Source organism: Medicago truncatula, chromosome 4 (assembly GCF_003473485.1).
Source record: "Medicago truncatula cultivar Jemalong A17 chromosome 4, MtrunA17r5.0-ANR, whole genome shotgun sequence".
Lineage (NCBI taxonomy): Eukaryota > Viridiplantae > Streptophyta > Magnoliopsida > Fabales > Fabaceae > Medicago > Medicago truncatula.
In genome coordinates, this window is record NC_053045.1 from 12,197,532 (window position 1) to 12,214,561 (window position 17,030).

At 33.2% G+C, this 17,030-nt stretch overlaps 2 protein-coding genes across 2 annotated transcripts; one reads left to right on the forward strand and one right to left on the reverse strand.

Annotated features, from left to right (window-relative positions):
• Window positions 1-220: 220 nt before the first annotated feature.
• On the reverse strand, window positions 221-4,818 carry LOC25480836 (disease resistance protein RUN1). Its single transcript, XM_024774353.2, has 5 exons — window positions 4,554-4,818; window positions 2,674-3,775; window positions 2,154-2,429; window positions 1,282-2,030; window positions 221-1,039 (listed from the first exon to the last, which is right to left on the reverse strand). Exons 2-4 carry the CDS (start codon window positions 3,601-3,603, stop codon window positions 1,323-1,325), a joined length of 1,914 nt encoding a protein of 637 aa, XP_024630121.1. The 5' UTR covers window positions 3,604-3,775; window positions 4,554-4,818; the 3' UTR covers window positions 221-1,039; window positions 1,282-1,322.
• A 3,633-nt stretch (window positions 4,819-8,451) lies between these two features.
• LOC25480837 (protein NRT1/ PTR FAMILY 5.10) lies at window positions 8,452-13,999 on the forward strand. Its single transcript, XM_013586682.3, has 4 exons — window positions 8,452-8,710; window positions 9,251-9,468; window positions 12,348-12,853; window positions 13,102-13,999. The coding sequence occupies exons 1-4, from the start codon at window positions 8,584-8,586 to the stop codon at window positions 13,922-13,924; spliced, it is 1,674 nt and encodes a 557-aa protein (XP_013442136.1). The 5' UTR covers window positions 8,452-8,583; the 3' UTR covers window positions 13,925-13,999.
• The last annotated feature ends 3,031 nt before the right edge of the window (window positions 14,000-17,030 follow it).

A 17,030-nucleotide genomic window follows, 5' to 3' on the forward strand; every position in this document is an offset into this window, starting at 1 on the left:
TCTACATTGCAGAAGCTTGTGGTCAAAGGAGAAAATACTAATCAGAATACTAAACTAGTATTTAATAGAGCAGACTCCTATTTTAGAACTTTCCAACATCATATTATTGTCACTTCTGTTGATACTTGCACAAGAATTTTTATATTAGGAAATTAATATAGAAAACAAATCTTTGAGTATAAGCTTTGATGAGCAGTGCTCTCAGCTACAAAACTTTAAATCACAGGCAACAAAGAAAGTTTGCATTCATTAGAGAGAGCAAATCAATTTTCGACATAGCAGCAACTTAGTCTCTACATAACAAGTTACCAACAAAGGATGAACTATAATGCAAGTATCAACAGAACAGATTAATGGAAGAATTACAACAGAACAGATTATAATTGATCATATCTATTTAGGATCACATGACTTCACCATAAATAAAATCTAGAAATTTCCAGCCGCATAAGGATTGAATTTTACACAGCCATTGTTTTACCATCTTTAGTTCCACTCAATTTTTTTTCTTTTTCTTTTCTTCTTTTTTCTTTTTCATTTTGTTCTGATTGAAGCCTTCAGTGGGCTCCTCTTGAGTACAGATACTCTTGACACTGCATTCATTTTCATCAACCCCAACAGCAATGATATTCGAATCTGATTCACGGTTTAGCTCCAATTTCTTGCCAACTGATTCTTCATATATAAGATAAATTGTTGTTTCTTTCGCAATGAAACCGTCCCCAAAAACAACAACAACCTCCACTTTGTTTCCGGGTTCTACACTTGATACTAAATTCTGCTTTTCCTCATCCTTAAAGGAAGCTAATGTTTCACTCTTATAGATCTGAATGGTGGCCTTTGTGTAATTTTTCACTAACACATTTTTAAGACCATCTGGTGTTATGTTATCCGCAGTTGAAGAGGCAATGCACATCAATGACTTTAAGTTATGCTCTTCCACTTGAGGGGCATTAAAAATTACAGAAGAACCATCACAATTGAAGCTTAACCAGTTTGGATAACTATCACCCGGGAGAACACAACCACCACGCATACTCTGTGCAAGGAAAAAGGGTCAGAATTTAATCTAACAATATATTCTTTGGATCAAAAGTGGAACCTAAAAATCAGGGGGTCATAACATTGGACTAAAATCTTAAGGCAAGCGATATATGGTTCCACCACTTATAAGTAACTCAACTATCACTCACATATTTATCCAATATGAGACTTCCTAATATTACATTTGACAAACCAACAATATTAACAATAAAATGCGCAAGGGAAAATGAGTGAAACCTGTAAAATTAGCCCTTTCAGAATATTTGCAACTTGACAATTCATTCCCATTGGAATGAAAAGAGATTTGGAGGAATTTCTAGATACTTGAGTTGTAGTTGGTTCCAATTCTTTAGAATTTGCGGCATATAAGGCATCCAAAATAATTGCAGATCTGAGCTACACTTCACCCAAAGACTTCGAATACTTGGAAGGTACTTGGAAATTGATGATAGTTCCTGGGAACTACTACGTGGTACATCTAAAGGAACATGAGATGACATGATAGTAGATGTTTGAAAGTAAGATGGGAGATTATTTGTTGGAGACATCCAAGACTTAATGATAGATGGAAACACATCACGTGAGAATCCTTCATGGCCGCACAAAGAAATATATACAATACTTTTTGACCTTACTATTGAAAAGGGCACTCTTGTTAATGCAGTGTTATCTGCAAGCAGAGTGGTTAAAGATTCCATCTGTTCTATGTCCTCTTCCAACTTGTCAATCATTATACACCCAGAAAGAATGAGAGTTTTCAGAGATTTCAACTTATAGATGCTTCTTGGAAGGCTACGAAGGCTAACACAATCTTCCAAATCTATTAGAAGTATTTCACCGAGATCTCCAATGGTATGAGAAACCTCGGTCAACATTGGACAATCTTTGAGTACTAGCTTTTCAAGATTAGGCAAATATGAAAAGTCTGGGGTATGCATCAAATAATGAGAATGACTAAGATTGAGAATTTTCAGCTTCGCCAGCCTCTGCAAGACCATAAATATTATAAAGAGAATTTAGAGAAGAAACTTACAAAATAAATGGAAGTTTTTACCTTGAAAAGTGAAAATAATGTGTGAAATGCAAACAACACAAATCAAAATTAATACCTGGGTCTCTTTCCACACAAATATCATTTTACTGTTTTCTAACTCAATGGAAACTAAATTTCTTTGATAAAAGTTTGAAGGTATGAATGGTAAAGGAAATCCTTTCCAACACAGCCATCTTAGTTTTCTTGAAAGATACTCGAAATCTCCATCAAGTTGTACTCCAGCAAGTTGAAGCAATCTTAGTCTCTCCATCTTCTCAAATGATTCAGCACTAAAACATTTTGAACTAGTTATTGGCAACTTCAAAGCTAGTCCCTCAACAGCTTTTGTTCCCTATGAAATATAATTGACCAAAATGTAAAACACAAAGATACAAAACAGATGAAAAAAACATGTGACTAAACCGACCGTTTGTTAGAAGTCATGAAGTACAACAAATCTAAATTATCAACGAGTTTAATTTTATAAGTTCTTATGTAAATCAACAAACTATATTCATGTAACAACTAACTCATAAATGTTTTTCACTTACGTGTTATAAATTTTAAATCATGAAATAGGTATATGAGGTGCTTACAGTTTTTTCAAATAAAACATTAAGCACATCCTCTTGAAACCATAACCTACTACGGTCCTCAGGATCCCTTGGTGATTTTTCACGAATGATTTCCCTTCCCATATCTCGTAATAAATCATGCATTCCAAGTGTATTCTTATCATCGACAGTTAGAAGGCTTCGCTCAACAAGGACACTTATTCCGATATTAGCAAAAAGTCCACATCCATTTAATATTTGTGTAACATCGTTTCGGTCCATCCCAATAAAGAAACAAGCTATGTCAAGGAATATATCTTTTTCTGTATCATCATTTAAACCATCATAGCTTACTTTTAACTTCCGTTGTACTTCATCTTTGGGAATTATTTTGATTTTCTCCAATACACACATCCAATCTGCTATTCCGTTTCCAAATAAATAGGAACCAAGGACTGTTAGAGCTAGAGGCAATCCCCCAGAGTAGTGAACTATTTCTTTAGAAATTTTAAGAAAATCATCTCTAGGCCTATCTTGCTTGAATGCATGCCAACTAAAAAGCTCAATTGATTCACTATCATCCATCGTTTCCATCATGTATACCTTATCAACTCCATTTGCTCCAAGTATACGTTTATCTTTGGTTGTAATGATTATTCTAGTCCCTGAACCAAACCATTCACGACTTCCACACAAAGCATTTAGTTGGTCCAAACTATCCACATCATCAAGAACAAGAAGTACTCTCTTATTGCAGAGCATATCCTTTATTGTATTTTTCCCAGAGTCGATGTTTGGCATCTCTGTAGTTGTTTTTAAGATATCAAGCAGAAGTTGTTCTTGTAAAGACACTTTTCCATCAATATGCTCCCACCTTTCCCTAATGTTTGCAAGGAAACTTCTATCTCTGAAATTGCGACAGATTTCTTTGTAAATTGCTTTTGCAATGGTTGTTTTACCAATTCCCCCCATACCCCAAATCCCTAGTAGCAGAACATCATTTGATTGTTGAATTTTTAGCAACGGAATCGTTTTGTCCACTCGAGATTTGACTCCCACCGGATTATCAACAACGAATAAGTCTGTCTTGTCAAGCAAAATAGTAACTTTTTCAACAATATGATCGATTGCCTCCGTTTCATTCCTATAAAAATGAACCAAAGAAAAGATGAATAAGCTGCCTATATACACACAGGCAGGACCACGCTGACATATATGTATATGCACATGTATGTGAGTCCAAAGTAGTTGGGAAATTTGAGTAAGAAATTGCAGTTGGAGGAGTGTATGTATGGGTCTAAGTTCAGTTGTTCAAAAATGATTGCAATGACAATGAAGTTGTTGTCTAATAGACAACAAACAGTAAATTGTACAGAATTAAGGCATCAATTATTATGTCACGGATTAAGCAAATACGGAATGACTCTTCCCAATGAAGGAGAAACAATAATCATACAGAATATATGATGACACCTTATCTTTTTAAAATTGAATGTGATGCTTGTGCCAAAGGAAATTGGTGTGGTGTTAATAATAGTGAACACATTAATAAAACTAAATTGACTTATAATACTACCTCCGTCTCTAAATATAGGAGCATTTTGTCAAAATTACGGAGATTAAGAAAGTTGATTGTAGTATTAAATTTGTATATAATTACTATTGTTTTTACAATTTTATACTTAAGAGAGGATTAATTTATGTTTTCAACATAATATTTATTGTTATTGAAGAAAAAAATGCAAAATAAATAAGGGTATGTTAGTAAATAAATAATTAATGTACTTAAAAATACCAAAGGGGTCTTATAAAAAGAGACAAATTATCTTTTCAAAAGGTTTCTATAATTAGAGACGGAGGTAGTAATTTCAAATAGACTTGATTAACAATTTTCATGTCATCACTTAACATTTGAAAATTACCTGGAGTTTAGAACTACAAAGCCAGTAGCACCACGAAGAGCCTCTCTCCATTTCGGCGACTTATCTTTTTCATCTGTTTGCGTTGGTATGTATTATAGTCGATGTTCCCTTGGAGCGTATTCCCTTGGAGCTTATTTATTTTAGATTCATATTCTAATAACCACTCAGCATTGGGAATAGTGGGAATAGTGGATCGTTCTGCCATGGATGAAATATGTAAAGTGACGGAATTGTTGGACGCTAAAACCTTTCTAACAGATCTAAAAATAATGACGAAGAAGCAGCAGCTATATCAACTTAAAGTCGGTGTCGGTTTAGTCTTTAGTCAACGTCATCATTTCCACTCAAATATATAATTTCACTTTTAATGAAAAATCTAAATTTTTGACCCGTGCTCCGCTCGGGTTTATTGTAAAGTGATTGACATATGAATAATAAAATGCAATATGTAATTGATAACGATGAAAAAAAATAAGTGGTAAGGTCACGTCTTTCCATTTGCAAAGCTCGAAATATCAAAATATATGATTTTTGTGTTGTGTGTGAAATTTTTACACAGTTTAGGATTTTTTTTGTTGAGAGAAACACGTTTGGTATATATAACCAAGTTTACATGGAAATTAGGGTAACTGTTTAGATGGAATTTTTGTTAGGTTAAATAATTGCAAACCTAATAAAACAAATGAGCGGAAAAAAATTAGGTTAAATTGCTGCAAACCTAACAAAATTAATAAATAAGGATGAAAAAGCTAGCCGAAAAAGATTTGAGTTTTTATATTTACACCCTGTTTAATCCCAATATGACAAAATTACCTTTTCATAAAATTTAATTTTTAAAATATTAAATTTTCATAATTTTTTCTAATAGAGAATTGAAGATATTAACGATAAAACATATGCATTGGTATATGTGACAAAATCAATTGTGTCACTTAATATAGAACAGAGGGAGTAACTGATTTTTTTTTTAGTTTACACATGTAATTTATGATGGGACTCCCTCCGATCTCTATTATTGGGACTGGATCCTCTCCAATGACAGGAGAGGTCCACTGAAATCTTGGCCATTTAAAATAAAAGGTTTATTGATAAACATATGATAGAGAAAACATTAAAGGGTGTAGATTTTCACATGAGAAAATTGGGAAATTTACTAGAGGGAATCCTTCCCCACTAATATAAACAAAAGTTAACTTCTTAGGTTGATTCAATAAATGATGTGGTCTATATATAAGTCATATATATAATTTATTGAATGAATCTAAAAAGTAAACTTTTACTTATAATAATGACAAGGAAGTAAGGCTTTTCCAAAGACGACTAATGATAGCATACTTACAAGAAAAGTTAATACATGTGGTCCACTCAAAAAATAATGGAGAGTGAGAAGCACTTGTATGTGTGAACTTAAAGCAGTCAGGTTTAGCCTATGCCTGGTTACGCGTTTCCGCACCCCAAACTCATGTTTGGACCCTTAGGCTTTGTTTGCGAGTTGGATTTTGGAGGGGAAGGAAATGCTTATGGAGTGGTAAGCCCTTGTGTTGCGAGTTTTAAAAAAACAAAGGAAAGGTTTTGGGGGGTTCTGAAGGGCTTCATTTGTCCAATTTTAAAGTTCCCCAAAATTGGGGGGTTTTGGGGGGTTAAACATACAAATTGACAATTTTGCCCTCATAATAATTCAAAATTCCAATTTTAGACATTACTGAATTATTACAATCTTTTTCAAAAACAACTTATTCAAAACAACTTATTTATACAAAACAGCTTATTACAACCTCATTTTCAAAAACCGCTTATTCAAAACAACTTATTTATACAAAACAACTTATTACGACCTCTTTTTCAAAAACAACTTATTCAAAATAACTTATTTATCCAAAACTGCTTATTACGACCTCATTTTCAAAAACCGCTTATTCAAAACAACTTATTTATACAAAACAACTTATTACGACCTCTTTTCAAAAAACAACTTATTCAAAACAACTTATTTATGAAAAACAACTTATTACGACCTCTTTTAAAAAAAAACTTATTCAAAACAACTTATTGATGCAAAACAGCTTATTACAACCTCTTTTCAAAAAACAACTTATTCAAAACAACTTATTGATACAAAACAGCTTATTAGAACCTCTTTTCAAAAAAACAACTTATTGATGCAAAACAGCTTATATTCTTTCTTTCCTTCACCTTTTTGGAGAGTTCCAAACAATGAAAAGTCTTTCTTTCCCCAACCTTTCTCTCCTCCTCACTACCTTTCCCTTGAAACAAACATAGCCTAAGGGCCACATGGCAGTGGAGGGTGTGTTGGTAGTGACAACTTGATACATTACATAGTTTGGATTTTTTTTTAATGGTTGGAGTTTGAACCCCAGACAATGCATATATTATACATTGTTCATATCAATTGAGTTAATTACGAGTGCGACATTAGTGTTTGTTGACATTGATGATATTATTTTTAATTTTTTGAAAGAGTTTAATGATATTGTTGTTGTCTTTTCTTAATCAATTATTCTTTTCTATTTAAACAATTTAAATAACTTTTTTTTTTTTTTTTTATCATTTTCTCTCCTAAAAAACATAAAATACTTTGATGTTACTAAAAACTATGCCACTTAAGTGTAATCCATTGAATTTAGGCATGACAATGGGGTAAGGTTGGGACGGATTTTACATTCCTCGTCCCCATACTCAATTCTCATATACTTACTTGTTACCCTACCCATATTCAACGGGGATGAGAAATTGAACCCCATCTCCATCCTCGATGGGTTTGAGTATCCCTACCCCATCCCCGTCCCCGCATCGAATAATTTTTTTAATAAAAAATAGAAGCTTTTTTGCAACCCTATAAAAATGTTGTAATGCATTATCCAGCAATATGCTCACTTTAACATTTGTTAAACCGATTGATTTAGTTGCTCCTTTAAATATCAATGGTAGTTTTTACAACACAATAATTATCAAACAAAATAATATATCATATCAACATTAAATAATTTTCTACATTTGGGACGAGTTTGGGTATGTGTTCAAGGTGGGTACCTATATACCCATTATCCGTCCCATGCATGTGTTTTGAAATCGGAGAAAACCCAAACTCATACCCAAATCCAGTGAAAACTGAAAAACCCCGTCAAATTAAATTTGGTTTGGGCAGGTAAACACTTATATGAAATTTGTTGCCATGCCTAATTGAATTGATAGCAAAGTTACTATAGTGGACTTCAAATTGTTTTTAGTACTCCTTTATTGCAGTGTGCATATTATAAAAAGAGTTAATTAAATAAATAGTTTTTATAATATTTGAAATTTTGTTTTTAGTTCCTACAAATAAAATCACACTTTTTAGTCTTTGTCAAAAAACTTCATCAACATTTTTATCTCTATACAAATTTTTCGTTACCAGTTATGATACTTAAAAAGGTAAAGAAAAATGTTGCATAAGATAAAAACAAATATGTGATTTTATTTTATAGGGAATAAAAACAAAACTCTAAGGGTATGTGGCTGGATTGAAGGTTTAGGAGGGGAAGTGATGATTTACCTTTTTTTTTTTTTTTTTAAACTACGGATTACATAACATGTTTTTCTAAAATAAATTAAGTGTGGTTGAAGTATTATATGATTGTTTATCACGTTAATATGTTGACCTTTTAAAAAACATTCATAGTGTCCGTAATTTAAAAATAAAAAGTAGATCCTCATTTCCCTTCCCTTCCTAAACCCTCCATCCAAACACACCATAGATATTTATAGAGACTGTTTACTTAATTAACATTTATAACCTAAAAGAAAAATATATGTTTTGCACATGATGACATCATTGTTCAATAAAATATCTTTCATTACCCTACACATAGAATCTAAACCATTTCAATAAACACGGAACCACCTTAATAAAGAAAGAAGGAAGTAAAGAGACATAGCATCGATCAAAAGCTCAAAATTCTTTAAATCAGATACTTACACACAAACAAACTTCTTTCATTAAAAAGAAGTAAATTATATATAGGTTTCATTGATGGCAGAATCAAACGAAGTGTTGTTAGAAGCTGAATTAGCTACTGTTGATGGAGTCGTTGACTACAGAGGACAACCTGCCGTTAGGTCCAAATCTGGTTACTGGAGATCCGCTTGGTTTATCATAGGTACACAATTTCATATATCTCTTAATTAACCAATAGTGACAATAAAGGTTGGTTTCATAAAGAGTTGTTTATCCTATGAAACACAGACACGGTTAGCGGACAATGACACACCGATATCGATACTAATTTGAGAAAATTACATATTTAATCTAAATATACGTGTTGGTGTCAGACACCAGCGCATGTCCGACATCAAGACACGTCTTATCTGATGAGTGGATGTGCTACGTTGCCTAAACAATGTGTAAATGTATGAATTCAACTCCTACTGCCGCCGCTGCTAGAACCTCTTTAACGGATGATATATCACTCTAAATATAAGTGTCAAGGCTTTTGAATCTTGATATTTGGTATGACTAGCATGAAGCTCTTGAACCTAACTTAACTAAATTTTGTTACCAAAAAACTCTACTATTTAAGCTTTCTTATGTCAGACACAAACGCGTGTCTGACACCAGGATATGTTTGAATGGATTAATTTATATGTTTACTTTTTACATTATGATGAGAATTGAAATGGATTATGAATGTTATGTTTAGGTGTGGAAGTAGCAGAGAGGATATCATATATTGGGATTAAGGGAAACTTGATATCATATCTAACAGGACCACTCAAACAAAGCACTGCAACAGCTGCTAAGAATGTGAATATTTGGGCTGGAACTGCTTCTCTACTTCCTCTCTTAGGTGCTTTCGTTGCTGATTCTTTTCTTGGACGCTATCACACAATCATACTTGCTTCTCTTATCTATATATTGGTTGGTTCTGTTCTTCACTTTTCTTTTACATTTTCTTTTATTTTTTTACAATTCTAATCTATTAAATAATTAATTTATCTGATGTGTAATATATATATATATATATATATATATATATATATATATATATATCAAATATTCGATGAAACTAAATCCATTCAACTGCGTCAGACTTGATATACCAATAAGTTTGGTTACAATTAATACTATACACAATAGGGGTTCAGCCACTAATGATTGGTAGGACAACCAAATAGTCCCTCCGTCTCATAATTATAATCTCTTTAGCATTTTTTCTTTTTCTCAAAATAATTATCACTTTATAATATCAATGCAGCATTTTTTTTTTCCACTATTATAATTTTATTTATTGAATTTCATTCAACGTAATTACGCCATTAACTATAATTAATAAGGGTGTTCTAATAAATGCTACTAATTTTACCATTGAAATCAACACAATTAATCATTTTCTTAATAATCATGCACAAACCTTAAACGACTAATATTGTTAGATGGATGGAGTAATTTTTTTTTATCAAGTAGCCTAGTGGCTAGAGCTCACACAATTTAATTGTGAAGAAGTGGAGTGTCCGGGGTTCGAACCCCGGCCCCTGCATGTAAAATGCAATATCCCTATCAACTGAGTTAAGTTCACGGGGATATGGATGGAGTAATTTATTAGTGAAACGATTAAATAAATTTTATAATAAATATAAGTATATATTTCCTCCGATGTGAAATATAAACAAAATTAGTAGTTGAAATGTCAATGTACGTAGTTAAAAATTTAATCCACGTACATCAATTTTTTACCTACTATTTTTGCTTATATTTCATTATTAATTGAGTATAAATTATTGAAAAACGTCAACTTATGCTTTAAGGACACTAAATGAAGTTATTTTTTTTAGAAAATATGTATTCTACTTTTATAAAGTTTTAAAAAAAAAATTTGTATAAGAAATTTATACTTTTTGTATCTTAAAAAAATATCATTGGACCACTTTTTATCATGACCTTAAATTATTTGTTGCAAAAATCTTTTCATGTGTTATTCAATTTTATCAAATAACAAGTGTCCTAATTTTGTTTTGTAAATGCATATCAAACAAAAAAAAAGTTACAATTACACAATTTTTCTCCTAGACCTTTCACATTAAAATACTTTGTCAAAATTTCAGTATTCAAAGGAGGAGTGTGTTATGAATACTCTCTTTCTAACACTCTCTTTAATATTCATATTTTTTTTTATGAAATTTATGTAGGTACCAAACTTTGGAAAGGGATCCACATAAAGTGGTTAAACCCACATAAATTTCACTCGATATGAGAGTGGGTGTTAGAGAAAGTGTTAGAAAAGGAGTGTTCATAACATTTCGTGTATTCAAAGATACTTCCTCCGTCCCAAAATATATGACATTTCAATGCACATATTTGACCTTTGATATATTTGAGCATTTGTCTTTATATAATAGTATAAAAGATATGGTTAAAATATGTTATATGAATAGTGCACATAGTCAAACAACGTCACTTATTTTAGAATAAAAGGAGTACACTCCAATTTTAATACTCCAACCCGTCACTGTTATAAGTAAAAAGCTTTTTTTAAAATTCATTGAATAATTGATGTATTGAATCTATATATAGACCATCTACATTGGTTTTTTTTTTTTTTTTTGGTTAAATAGTCTAATGGCTAGAATTTACCTTTTAAGGTGAATAAGTAGGTTTTTTGGGTTCGAACCTCAATCCGAGCGTATATTATGCAATGTTCTTATCAACTAAACTAAACTCACGAGAACTTTCCCTGACTAATCCAAATAACAAACTAATTAACTTCACTTACATTAACTTCTCTAAATGAGAGAATTTTTCAAAATGTGTGTTTAGAAATGATCTGGTTTGACTTAAGAAGATGGTTGAGCTGCTTGGTTCAACTGCTTGTTGGGGTTGATCTGCCGATCTGTTCGATGTTTTCCTGGTTTGGTTGAACTGTGGTGAGATGATGACTTTGGTGAGGTTGGTTGATCGTTAGCCCCCGATGGAGGCAGAGGAGGGTTGTGTACCTGCAAACGCTTCGACGCCCAAGTATGTGAGAGGTTCAAGAGGAGAGGTCACAAATGTAAGGTAAGAAGTGTCATACCTTACCCAAGGCTAAGGCCTCAACATATATAGGGGTTAGGTAGGGCTTGACTGGCAAACCTTATCCTGACAATCGTACTTGTTGGTGCGGATGTGGGTAATCCTCAACACTGGGAAGCTACCTTCAGCCTGCGTGGGCATGGTCAACCCTCGAACCTTGAGTGTAAACCTTGGCCTGCACCGTAATCTGGTGGATTTTAGGTTGTGTTCGTCGTATGGTATCGTATGCTTAGTGGACTCAGGTTGAACCCGAGCAGAGCCGGATTGGGCTTTGTCACTGTCCGGAACAAGAAAATTGCTTGTTTGTATTAGTTATATATTGATTTAACTTTGTGCACTATTTTCTTCACCTCTTTGTATTTTCTGTACTCAACGCAAGATCTCACATTAATTAGTTTCACTTTATTCTACATATCCTAACACACGATCTTTCATTATCTTGATATATACTCCCTCCGGTGACCATTATAAGTTAAAAACTACTTTTTAAATTCTTTTAATGAGTGATGTATGTGGTAGACCACATACATCATTTATTCAATGATTTTAAAAAGTAGTTTTTTTGCTTATAACAATGACTGGAAGAAGTATGATATATCAATCAATTAGCTACAATTAATTATCTACGTTATAGATTTCACATATATTAAAAAAAATAGGAAATAGGGATAGACAGATAGCCATATTGGCTCATGTTTTGATGTTGGTCATTGGCTTAATATAATTTACAGGGACTAGGCTTGTTAACACTATCAACTATTCTTCCTTCACTCGCATCTTGTTCTACTCAATCACAAGTAATCTTATTCTTCATTTCACTCTATCTAGTTGCCATTGGACAAGGTGGACATAAACCTTGTGTTCAAGCTTTTGGGGCTGATCAATTCGACGAAAAATATCCGGAGGAGCATAGAGCTAGAAGCTCATTCTTTAATTGGTGGTATTTTACTATGGTTGCAGGGGCCACGGCAACACTTCCGATCTTGACTTATATTCAAGATAACTATAGCTGGGTTCTTGGATTTGGAATACCTTGTGTTATAATGATCATTGCCTTGATTATTTTCTTGCTCGGAACAAGGACATATAGGTTTAACATTAAGGATAATAATAAGAGTCCTTTTCTTAGAATCGGTCGTGTATTCGCTGCAGCTGTAAGAAATTGGCGAAATACCTTATCAACTACGGATATTGAAGAGGATGGACTACTTCGACGTCAAAAATTTGAACAATTCAAGTAAGAATAAAAATGCTGATTTCTGCTTGTTTTGAAATTCTGTGTCTGGTAATTTAATTTTGTTAATATAAGTAGCATTCTTAAAGTAGAACATATGAAATACATTATATATTATATAATACATTATACATTATAAGTGATTATATTTAAGTTGTTTTTATAAGCTGTCTTCGAGAGCATATGGAAATAAACAGAACGTAATTTATGAACATGTCATAACTATTTGATTGTATTTTCAACAATGGCAGCTTCCTCAACAAGGCATTGCTAAAACCAAAGGGATCCAAAGAAGATGAGACTTGTAGTCTTAGCGAGGTCGAAGAAGCAAAGGCAGTACTAAGGTTGGTTCCAATTTGGGCTACAACTTTGGTTTATGGTATTATCTTTGCTCAAGTTTTTACATTCTTCACCAAGCAAGGGAGTTCTATGCAGAGAACAATATTTCCTGGTTTCGACATACCTCCGGCTTCTCTTCAAACGATAACCAATGTCTCCATAGTTCTCTTCAGCCCTATCTACGACCGTATATTTGTGCCACTAGCAAGAAGTATCACTGGAAAACCCTCAGGCATCACATTGCTTCAAAGAATTGGCACTGGAATTTTCATATCAATATTTACAGTGGTATTTGCAGCCTTTGTTGAGATTAAAAGACTAAAGATAGCACAAGAGCATAGTCTTGATGATGATCCAAATGCAACTGTACCAATGAGTATATGGTGGTTGATTCCTCAATACTTTTTGTTTGGTGTTTCAGAGGTTTTTACCATGGTTGGTCTTCAGGAATTTTTCTATGATCAAGTCCCAAATGAACTAAGAAGCATGGGACTTGCACTCTATTTGAGTATTATTGGTGTTGGAAGCTTTCTTAGTGGATTTCTAATTTCTTTAATAGAACATTTTAGTGCCAAAGATGGTCATGATAGTTGGTTTTGTGACAATATCAATAAGGCACATCTTGATTACTTTTATTGGCTACTTGCTGGATTAAGTGTCATGGGGTTTACTTTGTTTATTTACTTTGCAAAATCTTACATTTATAACCACAAAGGTATCATCACACAAGGATAGTCATTGATTAGTTTTTGTATTATATATCATATTTGTATACAATGAAGCATGATAAGAGAGTAAGGTTTAATTGTATAGTGTTGTTTGATAAAACTTTAATAATGTCATGCATTTTGTCTAAATATCAGATAAAATATTGGATTGAATGGCATACATACTTGTTATACCCTGATTTTGGACCTAAAAATACTCGTTCAAATTTCTTTTCTAACATTGATATTTGTCAATTCTCTGTTATTTTATTCTGAACCCTTATTCTCTTTTCAAGCGTATTTTACTGCCTCTGTCTGTCTTTTCTTGCATTACAAGTCATTTAAAAACTCTCAGAAACATCGCATTACTTTTCTCGCGTTTTATTTCAAAAAATCATACAAAAGGGTATTTTGGTCATTTTCTGCAGTGGAACCCATTTTAGTCCCTGTGTTTGCCTCTGAGTCTTTTCAATTTGTCTGTACAAATCATTATCGAGTCTTTATTAAGAAAATAATTTCAAAAATTGCATTTGAGTCAATTCGAGTCAGTCCAGTCCCTAGGGGCGTTTTGGTCTTTTCCTATTAATATTTCGACAGTGAGGTATTTTAAAATACCTCATGTCAGTAATTGGTTCGTTTTAGTCCTTTTGTTGATTTTAATTTTAGTTTCACTTTACGTTTGTCAAAATTACTTTTTTTAGTTCAATTTTATTTTTAAATCACAATTTAGTCCAAAACTTTTTAATTTTCATTTTTTGTCCATTTTTTAATTACAGTTCAGTCCTTTTTTATTATTTTTTTTGCAGAAAAGGTCCCAGGGGCATTTTTGTCCAGAATTTTCGCACACTTCAGTCCCAGTCCAGATGGCATTTTCTCATTGGCCCACAAATACACATGGCAGGCTATAAATAGATGTGTCAGATCCAAATAAAAAAAAAAAGAATCAGTCACATCACAAAAACAGAAATTTCTTTCTCTCTCCAAAATCAGTTAGATCCAAAACAGAAAATCACCAAAAAATTCTCCAAGAACACCAAGAACAAATCTTCACAAAATCAACAAATCCGAACCGGATTCACTCAAATCATCACAAAATCAACAAATCCGAACCGGAATCATTCAAAACCACCGCGAATCACCACACCAACACCAAATCCGTACCGGATTTTCGAGCAAAAGCGGCACCACCGGAGCAAATCCGCGCGCGCGCGGCGGAGAGAAGAGGAGGCTCGAATTTTTTTTCTCCGTTTCACGACGACGGTAACACTTTTTTCCCCCGTTTTCGCGCATATACACATGTGAAAAGTTTGTTACGAATCAAGATTTGTAGATCTATGCTTGTACGTTCGGATTTTTGAAATTTTGAGGCCGGATTCGGACTCTAGAGCGAAAAGGATATCTAGATCCGTAAGCTTTTTTACAAAAAGAGTGAAAAAATTCCGAAAGTTCAAACGTAGATCTACGACGAATCTCTCACCCCTTTTTAAAACTAGCACCGGATTTGAGTAGAGGAGGTGGTGACGGAACTTTTGATGTAAAAATTTTGAAAAAAAATTAAGTTTGAATTTTCCGGCGCGGTGGCGCCGCCGTCGGAAACCGGCCGGCCGCCGCGCCGGAACCATCACCACCACTCATGTCCGCCGGCGGGACTTTTAGAGAGAAGGGAGAGCTTCTCTCTCTAAGTGTGACTTAGAGAGAGAAGAAGAAGAGGTTTGTGTGATTTTTTTGTGTGAAATTCCTTTTTATACTCCCTCCGTTCCCACGCGCGCGCGTGCGTGCTCTTGTTGTGTTCCCTCGCTCTGTGAACCGTCAGATCTGGATTGTTCCAAGATCTGATGGCTGCTGTGTGTTTGATTTTGAATCCTGTGTGTGACTTTTTGTGTGGAATATGGTATATCTTCTGTTTGAACCGTTAGATCTTTGATCTAACGGTCACTGTGCTTCCTGCATTTTTACACTATCTTTTGTGCTTTTTTTTGGACCCTTGGATCTTTGATCCAGTGGCTGTGATGTGATCTTGGGAGTTAGATCTGGACCTCTGGATTCATCCAGCGGACCAGATTAAATCCTGCTGAGCCTCTTTTTAATTGCTTTTTAATTGTGTTTTAAATACCTTTTTTTACACTTTCTTGGTGTTTTATGCTTCTAAAAAATTTTCTAAAAATATTTCCCTATCATTTTAATTTTTCCTCTAAGTATTAGAATTTATTTGCTTATTTTTGCATTTATTTTCTTTACTTTGTTCTTTTAATTCTTGCTCATTAAATTCCATATATGTTCTTGATGCATTTTTTCATATTGTGATATTTTTGCATGTGAAATAATGTGTGAAAATATCTCTAGGAATATGATATAATGCTTGGCTTGTGTGTACTCTTATGATCCTCACATTGTAGTTTAAATTCAAACCTTTCAAAAATGGCTATAATGAGGGAATTATAGGTCATATGCATGTATGAGTGTTATGCCTAAATTCTAGGTGTATTTTTACTACTTTGTTTCATTGCATTATTTTCTTTCTCTTGTGCTATTCAATTCTATATTGTTTGCATTTTTTTTATTATCATTTTGTACTTGTGTTACTAACTCTTATGCTTCATATCTCACTCATTCCATAAGCACCTAATCTTTGTACCCTCATTGCTCCTAGTTTAGGTTTTTCTTTTTGTATTCATTTCTATGCCAATTGGTTGTAATAAATTTAGTTAGTTTAGTTTAGTTTACATTCTTGCAAGACCATAGCATGTATCTAGGACTCAATGTAAAGGACTATGGACACTATAAGTGATGTACACCGACACGAGCACCGACACATGCACACACCCCACATGGATGTTCTAGATGCATGATTAGAGAATGTATGCTTAGATGTATGCTTAGGTTTTACAACGCTTAGACAAAAAAATCATTTTTCAAAAATATGAATAACCTCACTTGAAAACTTTTTTTCTAAAATAGGAGTCAAAACTCCTCATTTTCCTTTTGTTTTCTTAAGAAAAATCCCAATGAATTTTAACCATACTTAGACTTTATTTTGCAAAATAACTACTTCCACCTCACATTTTCCAAATCTCATGCCCTTGAGGCCTCTCATCTCCATTCTTCAAAATTCCTTTTTTAAACTTAAAATCAAC

Bases quoted from the DNA above. Each gene is read 5' to 3' on its own strand.
- LOC25480836 (XM_024774353.2), bottom strand. From the start codon at position 3,603: ATGGGGGGAATTGGTAAAACAACCATTGCAAAAGCAATTTACAAAGAA. The intron at 2,430-2,673 runs GTAAGCACCTCA...TATATTTCATAG, and splicing joins ATGTTTTATTTGAAAAAACT to GGAACAAAAGCTGTTGAGGG. The intron at 2,031-2,153 runs GTATTAATTTTG...ATGGTCTTGCAG, and splicing joins TTGTGTGGAAAGAGACCCAG to AGGCTGGCGAAGCTGAAAAT.
- LOC25480837 (XM_013586682.3), top strand. From the start codon at position 8,584: ATGGCAGAATCAAACGAAGTGTTGTTAGAAGCTGAATTAGCTACTGTT. The intron at 9,469-12,347 runs GTTGGTTCTGTT...TATAATTTACAG, and splicing joins CTTCTCTTATCTATATATTG to GGACTAGGCTTGTTAACACT. The intron at 12,854-13,101 runs GTAAGAATAAAA...CAACAATGGCAG, and splicing joins CAAAAATTTGAACAATTCAA to CTTCCTCAACAAGGCATTGC.